General features: G+C 44.0%; 2 protein-coding genes across 4 annotated transcripts; both read right to left on the bottom strand.

Moving 5' to 3' along the window:
• Positions 1 to 4,211: 4,211 nt before the first annotated feature.
• Positions 4,212 to 11,641, bottom strand: elmod1 (ELMO/CED-12 domain containing 1). 2 transcript variants are annotated; one of them, XM_087807896.1, is made up of 11 exons: positions 11,618 to 11,641; positions 11,303 to 11,355; positions 10,260 to 10,405; positions 10,150 to 10,178; positions 9,985 to 10,082; positions 9,782 to 9,911; positions 6,404 to 6,537; positions 6,266 to 6,334; positions 5,952 to 6,002; positions 5,659 to 5,792; positions 4,212 to 5,499 (listed from the first exon to the last, which is right to left on the bottom strand). In XM_087807896.1, the coding sequence occupies exons 2-11, from the start codon at positions 11,317 to 11,319 to the stop codon at positions 5,324 to 5,326; spliced, it is 984 nt and encodes a 327-aa protein (XP_087664022.1). In that variant the 5' UTR covers positions 11,320 to 11,355; positions 11,618 to 11,641; the 3' UTR covers positions 4,212 to 5,323. The 2 variants fall into 2 exon arrangements, with proteins under 2 accessions (XP_087664022.1, XP_087664021.1); XM_087807895.1 differs by lacking the exon at positions 11,618 to 11,641 and adding an exon at positions 11,473 to 11,589.
• An 859-nt stretch (positions 11,642 to 12,500) lies between these two features.
• On the bottom strand, positions 12,501 to 16,438 carry LOC148066772 (queuine/queuosine transporter SLC35F2-like). Of its 2 annotated transcripts, none has more exons than XM_087807287.1 (9): positions 16,305 to 16,438; positions 14,595 to 14,697; positions 14,352 to 14,524; positions 14,153 to 14,280; positions 13,930 to 14,089; positions 13,671 to 13,827; positions 13,553 to 13,605; positions 13,311 to 13,465; positions 12,501 to 13,111 (listed from the first exon to the last, which is right to left on the bottom strand). In XM_087807287.1, the coding sequence occupies exons 2-9, from the start codon at positions 14,684 to 14,686 to the stop codon at positions 12,914 to 12,916; spliced, it is 1,116 nt and encodes a 371-aa protein (XP_087663413.1). In that variant the 5' UTR covers positions 14,687 to 14,697; positions 16,305 to 16,438; the 3' UTR covers positions 12,501 to 12,913. The 2 variants fall into 2 exon arrangements, with proteins under 2 accessions (XP_087663413.1, XP_087663412.1); XM_087807286.1 differs by lacking the exon at positions 16,305 to 16,438 and adding an exon at positions 15,849 to 16,271.
• Positions 16,439 to 16,557: the final 119 nt, after the last annotated feature.

Genomic DNA, 16,557 nt, shown 5'->3' with positions numbered 1-16,557 from the left:
AAGTATCTTTTGGATCCAGCAGGGCCAGTGCCAGACGGGTCCTGCACTTAGTTGCGCTACTGGTGACAAACGCAGAAGCATGTCTCCAGAGACTGCTAACCTGTCAATGATGCCTTTGGCAATCCCACTTTTATTTTTTAATCTCAAGATGAGGACTAAATCAATTTGTTTCCTGATTCTTAAACTAAACTCTGCTGCACACTAACGTCAGAAAGGGAGTCAGAACAGCCACAGAGAATAAAAAAAAACATGGTTGCTGTGCAAGAGTAGGTGACAGTAGTGCTAGAGATGTCACGGGCACTGAAAGTGAACACCTGGCCAGAGTCTAAATGCTTACCAAAAACATAGATACTACCATAAAAAACACGGCTCACAGGCGTCTCTGTGTCCTTCGTGTGTTTCAGGAAGTGATGAAGATCTGTTCACCAACAGCTTTGATCCTTCCTCACGCCAGCCGACAAGTTTACCCTCAACGTCGACTTCTGACTGACTTTGCAGCACTTGTTATCAGAGAGGAAGTGCTGAAGCCTGCATTTTCACTTTAAAGCACATCTGCTGGCTGCTGAGACAGAAAAACACCACAGATAGGAGCGTTTTTCTGTCTCCTCTCAGTCAGACGACTTCCCGAGTCCAGGTCTGAACCATCTGATTCATTCATGACGACCCACTTCACTGTCATCCGCCACAGGCACTTTGGCGCCACTTGAAGGCTCAGATTTTCCCCCTTATGGACGTCTCCAAAGACAAACGCTTTTCATTTTCTTTGCTCTGTTTGCACTCCCACAGCTCCCCTGGACTCATTAGAAAGTGTTCAGAGACAACACTGGTAATCGTTCATTCGCTGCTGCCACCTCACACACTTCAACATTGTCCTCTGAGGTTCTCCATCTGTTTACGAATTCAATCCTCACTCATGTCTGTCCTCAAGAAAATCTCTAGTCTAACTCTTCGGACAGTCTTTTTGGCTCTGCTCCTGATCAGTTCTAGTCAGACTCTCTTGCTGGAAACTTTGGACTTTCCAGTGAGAAGACCCGATGACGTCCGGAGCACCGTGCTGCAGTAACCAGCAGGGGGGTCGCCTTATGGACAAGCATCTTCAAGTGTGCACTCTTGTGAAATGAAACGCTGCTGCGTCATCAGTCCGAGGAACTGTGATGTTGTCTCAGCACGCCACTGCTGCAGTGAACATGGCCGGAGTAGGGGAGCACATGCACCATGCGGGAGCATAATTAGTTCCACAGGAGTCGAGTGTTTGCTGACGATAAGAGCAGCAGCGTGGAGACGAGTCAGCAGACGAGAGCAGCTGCTCACTATCTGGGCGCCGCAGACACAAAACAGAAGCGTGATGGTTCTGGTGAGACTGCCAGAGAGGACTTCTATGCGAACATTGCCGTTTCTCGGGATCGTAACCTTTGTAGTGACCCGGGACCCTTTACAGTCATTACTGACACCTTCAACCTTTCGTCTGTGTTGTCATGGCAACGATATCCCAGAGAAAGCCTGTCACAAGCGTAATTTGAAGCGACCGGCGTGGTCGGACGGGAATCACTTTATTAAAATCAATTAATAAACAATCATCCTCAAATGACTGATCAATACTTAGACTCATTCTTATTTCATATCTTTGTCTGTCAATCAAGCAAGAGTTTCAGTTTCTGCTCGTCACACAGATTAAACAGAAAATATTTACTCTATGTACAAAAAAACAAGTTGAGAACCAGGGATAAGTTGCGTTCCTCTTCTTCTTTTCACATCGGTCTTTCAGGGTTAACCCTTGCCTCGTGGTCACATGGTCAACATATAACTGATTTTAAATGAATTTGTTTGGCACATTCTCATAAAGATTTCCGTGTGGACGAGCGACTCAGAGGGCACTCGAGTCAATGGACCAAGGGTAGACAAGATGTGGACCTCAGTGCCGTGCACCAGGATGCTCATGCATCCGCCCCCCCTGGTGACGGTACTGTTCGTTCTGAGCTGTGACTCACCACGCTCCCCCGATGCTGCTTATCTGGGACCCATTAATTAAGTCTCGTGCTAAATGAAACGTTCAAACGTGCAGCTCTGCATCTCACTGCGGCAGTGCTGCTCAGACACACAGCCGTCATACGACTTACATGAGTTGCTTCAGCCAATCGTGGTTCTCTTCTCTGACTCTCTGACCACATGACCCTCTGACCACATGACTCTCTGACTACATGACCCTCCTTCTGGGCATCACACGTAGGATGTCACTTAAAGTAGTGGGAATGTTCCTTAAGGTGTTGGTCATGATGACCTAACTTAAGGAGATGGTCAAGGTTCAGTAGTCCTCGGATCAAACATTGGTTTAACGACTCCGCAGGTTTGTCTCTGGATGTAACAACAACAACCACACGTAAACAAACACCATCTGATCGGAGGATTCATCTGGAATGAGAGAACTTAGATGTGTGTCTCCTCCTCATCTGCTTCCTTTTTTATTTTTTTCTACATCTTTTTCATCTTCATCTTCTCCTCAACAGCTTCTTCACCTTCATCTCCCTTTCATCATCTACTTCATCTCCTCCTCATCTTTTTATCTCCTCCCTCTGGGCAGTGTGTCATTCTCATTTATGTGAGATGAGCTTCTGATTCATTTGGAATGTTAATGCAACTTCTTTACCCCTCATGGTCGCTCTCTCTCTCTCTCTCGCTCTCTCTCTCTCTCTCTCTGTCACACGTGCTCAAACACACACGCTGTGGGTGATGTACCTAAAGGCAGCTTCTGACGTCGGTGGCAGGTCAAAGGTTACAAGTGTTTTGATTTGAATCAGCATCTGTGAGCTCAGAGTGACCGACTCATCATCAGGAAGAAGGAAACCCCCATTTTCTGGAGAGTCCATGTTAGTTCCCTCTTAGCTGGCAAGGACTGGAGGGTTGTTCCAGAAGAGGGATTCCTGCACCCCTCAATCCAGCAACCACTGCGTCAGAGCCTGGACCAATCACGGAGGCGCGAGAAGAGGAGGATTAACGAACGCTAACCGGGCGCTGCGTCCAGTACGAGAGCCAGATCCGGCGGCGGGATTATGCTAATAAATGAATTGAAGACTACGGCAGTTTCCCAGCTAGACGACTTCAAAGCTCTGAGACCGGCGATGGAATTAGCACATCCCATAATCCTACGAGGGGGGGTATTAATGTGGGGGATTTATGAGGGAGCAGAAAGGTGTGAGCGAGCTATTGAATAACCTCGTGTCTGGGTTCTTCATCTGGTTCAGGGTCCAGGGCTGGAAATTGGATCTGATCTGGTTGAACTTCATGACGTCACTATGCTCATTCACCAACTTCTTAAACTCCTGCAAAGGAAAACGAGATATGTAAACTTAGCGAGCCTGTGACGTCATGTGACTGCACCTGACCAAATTTTCGTTTGTGGTGTTATCGCGACCTCCTCAAAGACGACAGATCAAAAATGAACGATAAATAAAAATTGTCAGGTGGTCCTTCCTTTATAGTTGTAGCCAGCGCCCCCTGCTGATAATAGAACGTTCCTGCACCGCCAATTAAACTGAACTGGGACTGCTAAAGCATATTATTCCAGGGTAAATAAACTAGAAATATACAATAAAGCAAGAATGTTACAGTTTATCATACAAGCCGTGTATTTATTTATTTTATTTTTATTTCTGCGCATTATTTATTATTTTCTACATCGCTTAAAATAATATATATATATTGACTTCAAAATCGCGTTTGTATATTTTCCAGCGTGTATAACTGATTATAATATGCTTTTAAGTCATTATTTATTGTCATGTGAGTTATACGATCACTAGATCATTGTATGTGCCATTTGTGTTCATTTACAGGTGTTATGTGGGCAGTAAATGTCCAATGTTTTATTTAAAAGTATAGATACTTTACCATAAAGTAATCTATATTTTTAAAATCAAAAAGTATTCTCGACTTTCTTGTGTCAAATAGTTTTTAAATTCCTTCACACAGTTGTTAGAGATTAAAAAGCAACTGTTTTATGTACAACGATGTTGCCTTTTTAACGAGAAGAAGCTTTTTCGCTCACTTGAAGCCTGAGAAGTAGAATAAAGCATTCGCACCCAAACCTTTTTGCTTAACCAGGACCATGGAAAATACCTGCTGTATTGTCGCCATCTTTCTTTGAACTGCTGGGTATTTCTGAACTTTCACATCGAGATTCTGGTATGTTCTCTCAACAACACTCCGCTGAATACTTTTGAAGTGATACGTCAAGTCTTTATTGTGTCTCCATTGTTTACACAAATTAAATTCACAGTTTCATATTCCAGCAACACAAACGTTAAAGCCTACAATCAAAGGCATGCAGCTCATAGCTAATGTACAGCAGCAGAGCTTCACGTAACTACAGTGATCACTAAAACATTATTGTGCAGCAAAACAAGAGAAAGTAACAGCTGTGATGAAACACCGCGATAATATCGAAGACATTCAAATGACGGTTTGCTGAAGTGACATCAAGTGAGGAGACTAAAAACGTCTTCGGCATGTTTGTTGTTACGATTAAAAGAGCACAACAATTTATCACAAATAGCTATTTTCTCATTTGATACGACACGTTTGTTAACAAACTTTTGTTCTGATAGTGCAGCGATAAACACAATATTGTTTCTATTCAAAATGGCAGACGATCTCGGAGGGTGTGTGAAAAAGCTGAACAGGCACCACGGCGAACATGAGGACTTATCCGCGCCAACGTCACATTTTGTAGGGTAGACAATCGAGAGAAACATTCGTAAATGAAAGTCAACAAAAAGGCGTAAATGTCACATCAGATAAAAAAAAAGCTGGTTAAACATTTAATAATGAATGACTTTTTCCCAAGTGATTTTTCTAGCGATTCTCTCCTCAGCCAGCTTTCACTGGCCTGTGTTTTAGTCGTCAGAATTTTTTTTCTTTCCAACCCAACATTCATCGATGTGAAGTTCAACAATCAATAATTACTATTTTTGGCTCCACAGGACAAAGGCAATCAACTGGTTGATCAGATCCAAAAAAACATGAGTTTTGGGATTCTACTACTTTAACGACTCATTCATGAGTCGGACAGAAGTTTGGCGAGATCAGGAGGATCTTTATTCCTCAAATAAACAATCGTATGATTTACAATCAATGATTTGTTAAAGCAACAATGAAAACACCGCAGCAGCTTTTTCACACACGTCATTTGGTTATGTGTGGGTTTCAGTGAGAGTTTAGTTTGGAGTGTTTGTGTGTCTGTTTAAGAGTGTGTATGTGTGTGGTGGCAGTGGTGCAACACTTGGTGAGGGAGGCCAAGTAGATCTTGTGGGAAGGTCAAAGGTTAAGATCAGATATCAACCAAGTGAAGGTTGGAGGCAGAGAAGTGTGGGCACAGAGCCATGTCATGGTTCTTCAGCTGCTTCAGGATCCTGCAGTGGAACTTGGATCTGATCCGGTTGAACTCCATGATGTCACTGGGGTCTTCCTCTAACCAGAACTTCTGGAACTCCTGCATTAAGAAACCTGTAGAGACATGTGACCTTAGTTGTCTGGTTGGTACTTATTTAGCAGTACCTTTATCCTGAATGTGTTACATATGGTTATCCTGTCGCAACAAAATAACTTTTTTTTTCATTTGTTTCTGTGTGTTCTAATTGTGTTCTAAAGTGTTTGTTGTCTCACAGAAGGTCTGCTGGAAGTGCTCCAGCGTTGGTAGTTCTGGTGCTACATTGTACAGGTGCGTTTTCAGGGCACCACTGACAAGCAGCGAGTACGTCAGGTCGGTCAGGTTGATGCCCACGATGGCGAAGGAGTATCTGTAACAGTCATTATGACAATATGAGGGCAGACAAACTACAGGCTCCTTGTCAATTTGTCTGTGGCTCATTATGAGATCACACTGAATGATAATGTGACTAATAGAAAGAGTGAGTTCAGAAGCATCATGAGATTTTGGGTCGACAATAAATGCTCACCCAATGGCCTTGTCCAGGTTCTTCTGCTCCCAGTCTGGCAGGTTGGAGTCACTGAAAAAGGGCGACACGCATTATTTTCAATCACATCAAAGACAAGGGAGCACAGAGTGAGATAGGTGAGAGTGACTGAAGTACCTGGAACTTCTACTGGTACTCCTAATGTGCATGAGAAAGAGAGGGATGCAGTGGTGGTGAGGTGAGAGAAAAAAGTGAAAAGACAGAGGAGCAGCAGATACACAGAATTGGGATGAAGATGAAAACCTGTCAATCAAATTGATGGTGTGTGTGTGTGTGTCTCTGTGAGTGTATCGTACTTGTGTTTGGGCTGGAGAGAGTCATTTAACATCTGCAGAGCGGTTGACTTTTCATGTTCAGCAAAGTACCTGGAAAACCAGAGGAGAGGAAGTGAATAAGAGCTTCAGCGGCTGATGTTAGATCTAGACTTGACTCACAGCAGGTTGTGGAGGCCCAGAAGGCCCATTCCTCTGAAATCTGTCTTCGGGTCGCTGCCCTGGAAGCCAATCTCACACCACTGCTTAGAGATCCTGCTTCTGAGTGGAGAGTCTGGACACAGCTCTTTCCATAGCTGCACACACAGACACACACGTGTGTGAATGTATATGTATACTATACATATACTATACAACAGTAAGTCTGTCTACATCTGTGTGTATGTGTCTGTCTTGCCTGATCTTGATGTCTTATACACTCTAAAGCTGCTGAATAAATGTATTTAAAATAATGCATGTAGACTACTGGCCTATCAGGAAAGGTTTTATGAGAGTGGGCAGGTTGACAAGGTCCAGTACAGGAGGGCAAAAGGGGGCAGAAGTCCAACATCAGAATTTTCAAATGTCCAATTAAAAAAAAAAGTTAACCATAGATATAACATAATACATGACAGATTTTCGGAACCTTTTGCTAATATTAAGGGTGTTATAGGGGGCAGGCGTCCAATTTCAATTAGATTGATACCATATTTCATTCACACATGGACGGCTTTCATGATTTCACCTTTTTTCAGCAATTGTAAGATCTATATACCGCCTGAAAGTACTCGCTACTCTCCCTCTCTCCCTCGTTTTTTTTAGAATGTCAGGTAATGTCAGGTATTTCAGCTAGTATATACACTACTAAAAAAAAGGGGAACACCAAAACAATACAATGTAAATTCAAGCGTATCAAACTGTCCTGTTAGGAAGCGACACCGATTGTGAATCAATTTCAACTGCTGAAGTTCACATAGTACATGCGAAAGGTGAGAATGAAAGGAAATTAGCAACATAACCACTATGAAGAAGTGCTTTAACAGTTTGGTTGACATACTTCTTTTTCTCTTATCATTTCTGCCTGATGTTTTGTTAGTGCTCATTCCTGGAGGTACCACACGTTGAATTTACTCAGGTGGTGTTGCTCATCCAAAATGGCACATCAATGCGAGCTGTGGCAAAAAAGTTTTCAGTGTACCCCAGCACAGTGACCAGAGCATGGAGGAGATACCAGCAGATAGGCCAGCACATCCAGTAACATGAAGAGGGCCGTAAGAGAGTAACAACCCAGCAGCAGGATCAGCAGAGGTTCACGTTGAGCTCATGTGTCCTAAGAGTTTGGAGATGCCATGGAGAATTTAAGGCTGCCTGCAACATCATTAAGCATGACTTGTTTAGCGGTGGGTCAGTTATGGTTTGGGGAGGCACTTTTTGGAAGGCTGCACTTCTTCACACAGCTCTTCTTGTGCTAGCCAGAGGTACTTTGGCAGGTATAAGGTACAAGGAGGAGATTCAGACCCATGGTGAGACCATATGCTGGTTGGTCCCGATGCATGATGCCCAATGCCAGACCTTATGTGGCTGAAATGTGTAAGCATTTCCTGTATGAAGAAGGCATTGATACTATGGAATGGTCTGCCCGTTCCCGAGACCTGAATCCAAGGTCCCAGGCTTTGAGAGAAGGCCACACAAACTATGGGCCTCACCTTGACTTGTACTGTGAAATTTTCACTGAAGAAGGATCAGCCTTTATTTTCTTCCTCTTTTATTTTACCAAGAGGGTAAACGTTCTATTCATTTATAGTTTTATTTATAAGGATTTTAAACAGATACATTTCCTTCATTGATATGTACGATGTGTTATTTTAGTGTTCCCTTTCAGTTATTTTAGCATTATATATACAGTGGTATGAAAAAGTTTGGGCACCCCTGTACATTTTCATGATCTTCCTTTATAAATCATTGGTTGTTTGGATAAAAAATGCCAGTTAAATATATCTTATAGGAGACAAACACGGTGATATTTGAGAAGTGAAATAAAGTTTATATGATTTACAGTGTGCAAGAATTATTTAAACAAAATTAAGTATGTGCATAAATGTAGGCATCACAAAAGAAAAATTACTCAATATTTTGTGAATCCTCCTTCTTCAGAAATAACAGCCTCTAAACGCTTCCTATAGTTTCCAATTAGGTTCTGGATTCTGGTGGAAGGCATTTTGGACCATTCTTCTTTACAGATCCTCTCCAGTTCAGTCAGGTTTGATGGTTTCTGAGCATGGACGGCCCGCATTAAATCACACCATAAATTTTCAATAATATTCATGTCTGGGGACTGAGATGGCCATTCCAGAAGGTTATACTTGTTCCTCTGCATGAACGCCTTAGTATATTTTGAGCAGAGTTCAGGATCATTGCATCCAGCCCCCCCCTTCAACTGTGACTGATTCCTGGACATTGTTCTCCAGAATCTGCTGATATTGAGAGGAATCCATGCGCCCCTCAACTTTAACAAGATTCCCCATCCCTGCACTGGCCACACAGCCCCAAAGCATAATGGAACCACCACCAAATTTTACTGTAGGCAGCAAGTTCTTTTCTTGGAGTGCTGTGTTCTTTTTCCGCCATGCATAACGCCCCTGGTTTTCCCCAAATAACTCTATTTTAGTTTCATCAGTCCACAGCACCTTATTCCAAAATGAAGCTGGCTTGTCCAAATGTGCTTTAGCATACCTCAAGCGACCCCATATGTGGCGTGTGCAGAGAAAAGGCTTTTTCCGCATAACTCTTCCATAAAGCATCTCCTTGTGTAAAGTGCACTGAATAGTTGAACGATGCACAGTGACACCATCTGCAGCAAGTTGATGTTACAGGTCTTTGGAGCTGGTCTGTGGGTCGACTGTGACTGTTCTCACCATCCTGCGCCTCTGTTTATCTGAGATTTTCCTTGGTCTGCCACTCCGGGCCTTAACTAGAACTGTGCCTGTGGTCTTCCATTTCCTCACAATGTTCCTCACAGTTGAAACTGAGAGCTTACATCTCTGAGATGGCTTTCTATACCCTTCCCCTAAATCATGATGTTGAACAATCATTGTTTTCAGGTCATTTGAGAGTTGTTTTGAGGCTCCATGTTGCCACTCTTCAGAGAAGATGCAAAGAGGTGAAACACTTACAATTGGCCTCCTTAAATACCCTTTCTCATGATTGGACTCACCTGTGTATGGAGGTCAAGGGTCACTGAGGTTACCAAACCAATTTTGAGTTCCAATAATTAGTGCTAAAGGTATTAAAATCAATAAGATATAGGGGGGCCTAAATTTATGCACATGCCTAATTTTGTTTAAATAATTCTTGCACACATTCTGTAAATCATATAAACTTTATTTCACTTCTCAAATATCACTGTGTTTGTCTCCTATAAGATACATTTAACTGGATTTTTTTATCCAAACAACCAATGATTTATGGAACGTCATCAAAATGTACAGGGGTGCCCAAACTTTTTCATACCACTGTATGTTACGGTTATGTTGCCACAGAAATGTGGTGTGTTGGTCTCACCTTCAGCAGCATGTTTTCGTGTTCCTGGTTTTCTGAGTCGTACGTTTCCCGACGCAGCTTCTCCACCTCACCCACCAAACTCCTGTAGCCCACGATTTGCAGGAGACTGGCCTGCAGGGACACGCCGAGCCTGCAATCAAACACACAAGCTCAGACACGTGGTTCAGAACTAAGCACACACAGGTCCAGCCTTTGAGACTCACTGAGGGTTGGTGTCATGAATGATCTTCTTCAGGGTCATGATGTCGTTTATCATCTTCTCCACCTTGTCAGGATGGACACTGAGAGCAGACTGAAGCATCTGGACATACACACACACAACCAGTGAATACAGAAAGGTACTAGACAATACTGCAGGACAGCTGTACCTCATTCTTGGAGAACCTCAAAGACGATTCTAGAGGAAATACAAAAAGCAGGATTGTCATTAAGAAGTGATCAGTCCTGGATCAAAACCTTGGTTATCTCTTGGACTTACCAATCTTGAGGGTACGGCGGGCTCCAGGTTTGACCTTGTAGCAGATCCTCTGCAACTCACAGCGGCCGGTCAGCTGTCGTACCACAAACTTGAGGGTTCTCCACAGACACTTGCAGTAGAGGAACAAGAAGAACTGGGAAACCACCCTGCAGGACAAGACAGAATGAAGAGACTCCTTCCTGTAGAACACCTGAATCCAAATAGGACAATTACTTTCATCTTTACAACACTGGCCATAAAGGTTTCTGATTCTGATTCTGATTACCTGTCACTTATAAGACATTCAGATAATGTAAGACACAAATGACCAGCATAAATAAGTTCCACCGTATATCAATATATTTATATTATGAGCTAGTGTCATGTTTTATCTATTTATTCATCTTCACCAGCATGTCAGAGAAACTACCCATTTGAGAAATACATTTATTTCACAAGTCTCTTGTCATGACAATTGTATATATTTTTTTAACATATATATATATAGAGAGAAATTTACATTCCCAAAATAAACAAAGATATGTGTCACAGGCTGGTAGATTCCAGCCAAATAAACTGCAGCTAGCACTGCCAGCCACTAGATAAGATAGCGAGTGTCCTTCACTTTACACAACAGTTAAAAATAAAACATCATTGTAAACCGGTTTCTATCTATCAGGTGTATCAGAGAAGAGGTTAGGTTCAGGACTAAATATCAAAATACATTTGATCAGAATGTAATACTGCAGGACTGAATGAATATGTTCTGTGATGGTTCAACGTAGGACTTTCACAGAGATCTTATTCTTGTAGAAAACGTTTTTTTTAGTTACATTGAAACATTACGTAACAACACTTCAGTAAACCTATTACATTTTGAGAGTAGTGAAATAGACCAGACACATACGATAACTGTTTCGCAGAACGACCGAGATAGATTTGGACCAAAGGATGTTTATATGACCGTGAGTGTCCAAATACTAAAAGTACTAACAGTCCTTTTAGTACTGAGAAGTGTTATGACTCCTGTCCATCACTGCGGGTGTTTGAAAAAAGAACGTTACCTGAGGAAGTGCTTCATGGCGGCGGTGGATACCTCAGGTGTCTCAGCAGTAGCCTGGAAGAAGAACCATAGTGGGTCAGGACGGACAAATAAGCCTGGGGTCTACGATCGGCAGAGCGGAGCTGTCCGCGGTACTGAACAACCACGAACGGGAAAATCCCCCAAACGCACCCGTGAGCTGCGGTGTCGTTCAACGTTCCACACGACCGGGGAGATCCAGCAGGACAATCCAGACCAGCAGAAACGGGGACGTCGAGGACGACGGATAGTCAATTGGTCCGCGCAGGCGCAGTCGATTCGCAGAGAGACCGCTCACCCGGTTCTGAAGGACGCAACGAAGGACGGGACAGCGGTGTCTTCCATGAAACGAAGCTGAATGAAGACGTCAAATCTGCGTCGAGCGAAACCTCACGATCTGCTGGAGGCCTACCAGCACCCTTCCAGAAGAAGCCCAGTCTTGACTTTAAAGCCCGGTTCAGGTCCACTTTAGAGGAAGGAGAGGCGTGTCAGTTTAGACTCGGTCTTAATGTACGCTCAGTGTTCGCTGAGAGGTAGAAAAACATTTGAATATATCCAAGCTAACATGCTAACTGATAAGGCTTATTTATTTATTTATCTATTATCATGCGTCTTGATTTTATTTATTTAATCTTTTCTCCCCTTTTCCACTCCCGTGCACCAGGTTCAAAACATTTCCAAGCATGTCAGCTGAATTGATCAAATGCAAATAAAATAAAATAAACTCTACCCCGAGTCTTAGCAAATATCTTAAACAATCATTGTTAGCAGCTTGAGCTATGATTTCAGTTCATACCGCACCTGCCACTGTTAATTCAGTTGCAAATATGACATCAAGACAAACCCTTGTCTGTCAGCTGAAGGTTTATATGCTGGATAACTCTGGCAGGTCACCCTACAGCGCCCCCGTGTGGCCAAACAGCTGAAGCTCGTTGAAGTATGTAATGGTTTCATTTAAGCAGTTGTCGCGATGATGAAATCTAGGAGACGCTGACGTAACACAGACAACATAGACGTCAAAACTGAAAGACCAACAGGTCAGTTGAAACAACAGTACTGCGACATGTGGCGTCCCACCTCCAGACCTGAAAAAACAAAACAATCATCATCCATAGTTATACGTCACTATACGGTTGCTCTTGCAAAAAGGTAACAAAACCTCCATCATCCACTCAGACACGTCAGTTTTACTCGTTTATTGGTAAACAAGGTATTTCAGATATAAAAAAGGCTATAAAAAATGTATTCATCTATACGACTTATCCCCTTATCAGGGTTGGAGTGGGCTGAGCCTCTGCCAGCAACCTGGGTCTAGAAGGAAAGGGACACCCTGAACAGCTTGCTGCAGAGGTGACATTCCCTCTCACTTCATCCAAGGATGTAAACAAAGAGGCCATACATTACATTCAATCAAGCGACACAAACGTGAGATCATGTGACTTTTTCTAGTCCTTGAGCTCAGCAGCTCAACAGTAACAAAGTGGTCATGTTAAAGACATTTTTGTTGAGTGACAACGCTGTCAACTTTCTCAACGGACGTTGAAGGCACTTCCGTTTCAGCAGGTTTCGCTTCTTCTGTGCACCCCCGTCCGGGTCAGAGAGCAGTGACCGCCGTGTGGGTCGCAGTCCTCACATGGTCGGCTGGAAGCAGGTGGTCAGAAGAGCTCACGGTCAACTCCGCGGCGAACCGATCGGCGTCTTCGGCAGGCAGCGCCGAGTACGTGGGAACAACGTTGAACATGATGAAGCCGATGATGATGATGACAAAGGAGAAGATGTAGAGAGGCGAGAACTGCAGACAGAGGTCAGAAGGTCATGACATACGTACAAGTGGTCAGTCTTTAGCACGTTAGCCGTTACTGTGGCTTGAGGCTTGCAAGTTGCTGATTCAGATCACAATGAAGAAACAGTCTGACGTACTACTAACTAGATCGTCTCATTCACACGTCAACATTCACTGTCCTGTCACTTGATGTCACTGTGAAACTCACGGTATAGTGGAAGAGGAAGATTCCACAGAAGAGGCTGAAGAGGTCGGCAGTGAGGAGAGACAGGTTGACCACAGTGGCGCTGGTGAGCCTCATCACCACAGGCATGAAGCTGTACAGTAGGAACATGCACAGAGCGTAGACCGCGAACATCACCACTGCGAAACACAGACAGGAGTCGCCAGTTAGTTCACAGTGTCAACACAGACGCATACGTGCAGTGGCTCACACGTTAATACACTCACATGTGAACGTGTTCCACTCAATCCGTGACACCGCAGAAGTTTCAATGAGTGCTCTGCAAACACAAAGACAGAAGTTAACAGGTTGGTCGGGAGAGCAGTAAAGGCAGCGCAGACGTACAGCTGCAGACCACTGATGATGGTGCCGAAGAACCCCATCATGCCCAGATACTCCATTCTGCTTAACTGCTTCACTGTGAACTCCTGACCCACGTTGGACACGCCGTACAGCACAGCGCTGATCAGAACCAGACCGTCACCGAGAGCCACGTCTTTGGCTGAGAGGGTGGAAGGATGAGACACAGTTATCATGGAGTGGTGACCGGAATAGGTCACATGATTAGTCCTTATCAAGCTTAGACAGTGAACTGGTCTCTCACCAGATCCTTGTTCTCGTCCGGACAGCAGGTCGGCTCCGACCATGGCCCCGACACCAAGCAGACACACACTCACTGCAGCAAAGTGCACTGGCCTGTAGCGGGTCTTCAGGAAGATCCAGGACAGAATCATCAGAACTGGAATCACAGAGCAGTCCAGCAGCTAGAGACAAACACATATGTGTGTAAATGTGTGAAAGACTACACGCATAACTGCAATAGTCACCTGTATGCTGGTCAGCGTGGTGAACTGGTAGGCCTTCACTACAGTGTAATTGGCTTCCACATCAGCTAGAGCCATCAGCAGGTATCGCCACCACTTCTTCTTTAGGATCTGCAGGATGTTGGCGTCGCCTGCAAGACGGGAACAAAAACTTTGGTCGTCGAGTGTTACGAAATAGTCTGGACTCTCACAAGACGCAAACCTTTGCGAAAGCACAAGGTGCTGGTGTAGACCAGCAGCAGCAGAGTGTAGTTGAGGAAGCTCTGCAACACCGGAGTCTGCACCTCAGCCTCTGCCAGATACTGACAGCTGACGGCTGTACCACAGATGAGCAGGGACAGTACCTGACCCATCAGGGCGGTCTTCAGCAAACGCCTGCAGTTGAGGACAACTGGTCAGCAACATAATCCCAGCATGGTCTACATCCTTGTGGACATTCACCTACCATGTGAAGGCCTCCCTGCAGAGGTAACATTTGAGGCTGCAGCTCGTCCTCAGCTTGCTGCACAGTCTGTCCTCACGACTGTCCACTTCCATCCCTGCTGGCCCTGAAAACACGTCAACTACAGTCAGGTCCAGAGAGCCTGCACTCTCCTGTCCTCTTCAGTCTATCTGAGCTGAACACGGGACCAGATCTTTACTAGCATGTGACTCAACTCATGATTCTAAATCCAATTACAGAAGGACCTTTTTTTTCTTTTTTCCTTTTAAGAGGACAAGTATTTAATGTCCAAGTAGCTGCCGAGTTAGGATATGACCTCTAAACGAATGGGAGGAGGGGGCATCTCAAACAGAACTAAACTTTGTCAGCATAAAACGATTTTTTAATTCAGTGACAATTTTATCTGAACTACTTTATCTCTTCAAAGCAAGTCCATCACCTTTATTATCATCTACTCCAGTGTCTGGCTTTTGGAACCATCATCTCCAGTAATGACAAGGCACATCCCAAACAAAGAGAAATGAGAATTAAAATTCATGGGAGGGGGGGAAACTGACGAACCTCATATATAACACATATAAACTTACGAGTTAGTGATAGGAAATAAGAAAAAATATCATGACTTGGATTGGTACACAGGTTAAAGGCTGATAGATGAAGAGACTTCCAGGTCAGACCTGGACTACTGCAACAGTTTATTTTCATGTCTTAACGAGAAGGAGCTGTCTCGCATGCAGTTGATTCAGAACTCAGCAGCGAGAATTCTGACCCACTCTAGTAGAAGAACTCACATTTCGCCGATCCTTAAAACTCTTCACTGGCTTCCAGTTTCTTTCAGGATCAACTTTAAAATTCTGGTTCTTACTTTCAGATCTATTCATGGTCATGCTCCTCTTTACATCAGTGATCCAGCCTTACACCCCAGCTCGGGCTCTGAGGTCTGTGGATCAGAATCTACTGATGGTTCTTCGCACACAGTTCAGGACCAGAGGAGAGAAATCCTTCCAGACTGTTGCTCCTAAGCTTTGGAACGATCTTCCTCTCTCTTTGCGCTTGATGGAGTCTACTGACTCCTTCAAGAAACATCTTAAGACGTTTTTATTTGTTCAGGCTTTTCCTTGATTTTCTGAAACTCCTGTTGTGTTATCAGTTTGATTTTTACCTTTAAAGTATATACTTTATTGAATATTGTTTTGATTGTTTAAGCGTTTTGTGACCCTGGTCTGGAAAAGCGCTATATAAATATAAATTACTTACTTGCATGCACAGGATGAAGCATATAATTTATCCTAGGCAAAAGACCACAAGTCTACTCTGACCTTTAGGTCCTCATCACATTTTTGTCTTCCACTTTCTCGTCACCAACAGTATTTGTCCATCAACGTATATTCTCTCCACTTGTCAAAACTGTCCTCACTAGGTTTGTCTCCAAACTTCTCGACATATTGATCTGATAGACCAACTTAAGGGACTGGACCGGTAATGAAATAAGAACCTCTGTCGATCCTTACTTTGCTAACAAACACTAATAACGCTCATAACTTCATTCATGGACCAGCAAGATCTCACTTTGTTCCTTAAGTCTCAGAGAACATCATCTTCTCCTTAGGTAAACACGCTCTGTGACGTTTCCACGCTGCCGTCACATGTCCCCCTGGTTAAAACGTGTGACAGATGTGTAGTTACGTTCCATCCGCACACACATGGACTCACCTGTGCCCACCACCGTGTCCGTTCACGCCCTCGAAACTCCTTCACACACGAGCACGGACATTCGGCCGGCCGCGATCCGGCTCTTTAAACGCCTGAGAAGAACCTCACATGGACACACACTTCAGAGTTGCCGCATCCTGGTAAGACAACCTAATACGGCAGGGTGGGCCCGCCCCTCAGGGCCCGCCCCTCAGCCCTGATTGGCTGGATGACGCCTACACGGCGCAGCCAAACTTGCTGCGGTTTCACCGTG

This window comes from Callionymus lyra, chromosome 14 (assembly GCF_982586985.1).
Source record: "Callionymus lyra chromosome 14, fCalLyr1.hap1.1, whole genome shotgun sequence".
NCBI classification, from domain to species: domain Eukaryota; kingdom Metazoa; phylum Chordata; class Actinopteri; order Syngnathiformes; family Callionymidae; genus Callionymus; species Callionymus lyra.
This window is presented reverse-complemented; position numbering and strand designations above follow the sequence as displayed.

Coding starts and splice junctions, on each gene's coding strand:
- elmod1 (XM_087807896.1), bottom strand. Junction 6,335..6,403: donor CTGGGCCTCCACAACCTGCT/GTGAGTCAAGTC, acceptor CTGGTTTTCCAG/GTACTTTGCTGAACATGAAA. Junction 5,793..5,951: donor AACCTGGACAAGGCCATTGG/GTGAGCATTTAT, acceptor TGACTGTTACAG/ATACTCCTTCGCCATCGTGG.
- LOC148066772 (XM_087807286.1), bottom strand. CDS start 15,870: ATGCTTCATCCTGTGCATGCAA. Junction 14,698..15,848: donor GCTTCATCCTGTGCATGCAA/GTAAGTAATTTA, acceptor ACGTGTTTTCAG/GGCCAGCAGGGATGGAAGTG. Junction 14,281..14,351: donor CACCTTGTGCTTTCGCAAAG/GTTTGCGTCTTG, acceptor CCCGTCTTGCAG/GCGACGCCAACATCCTGCAG.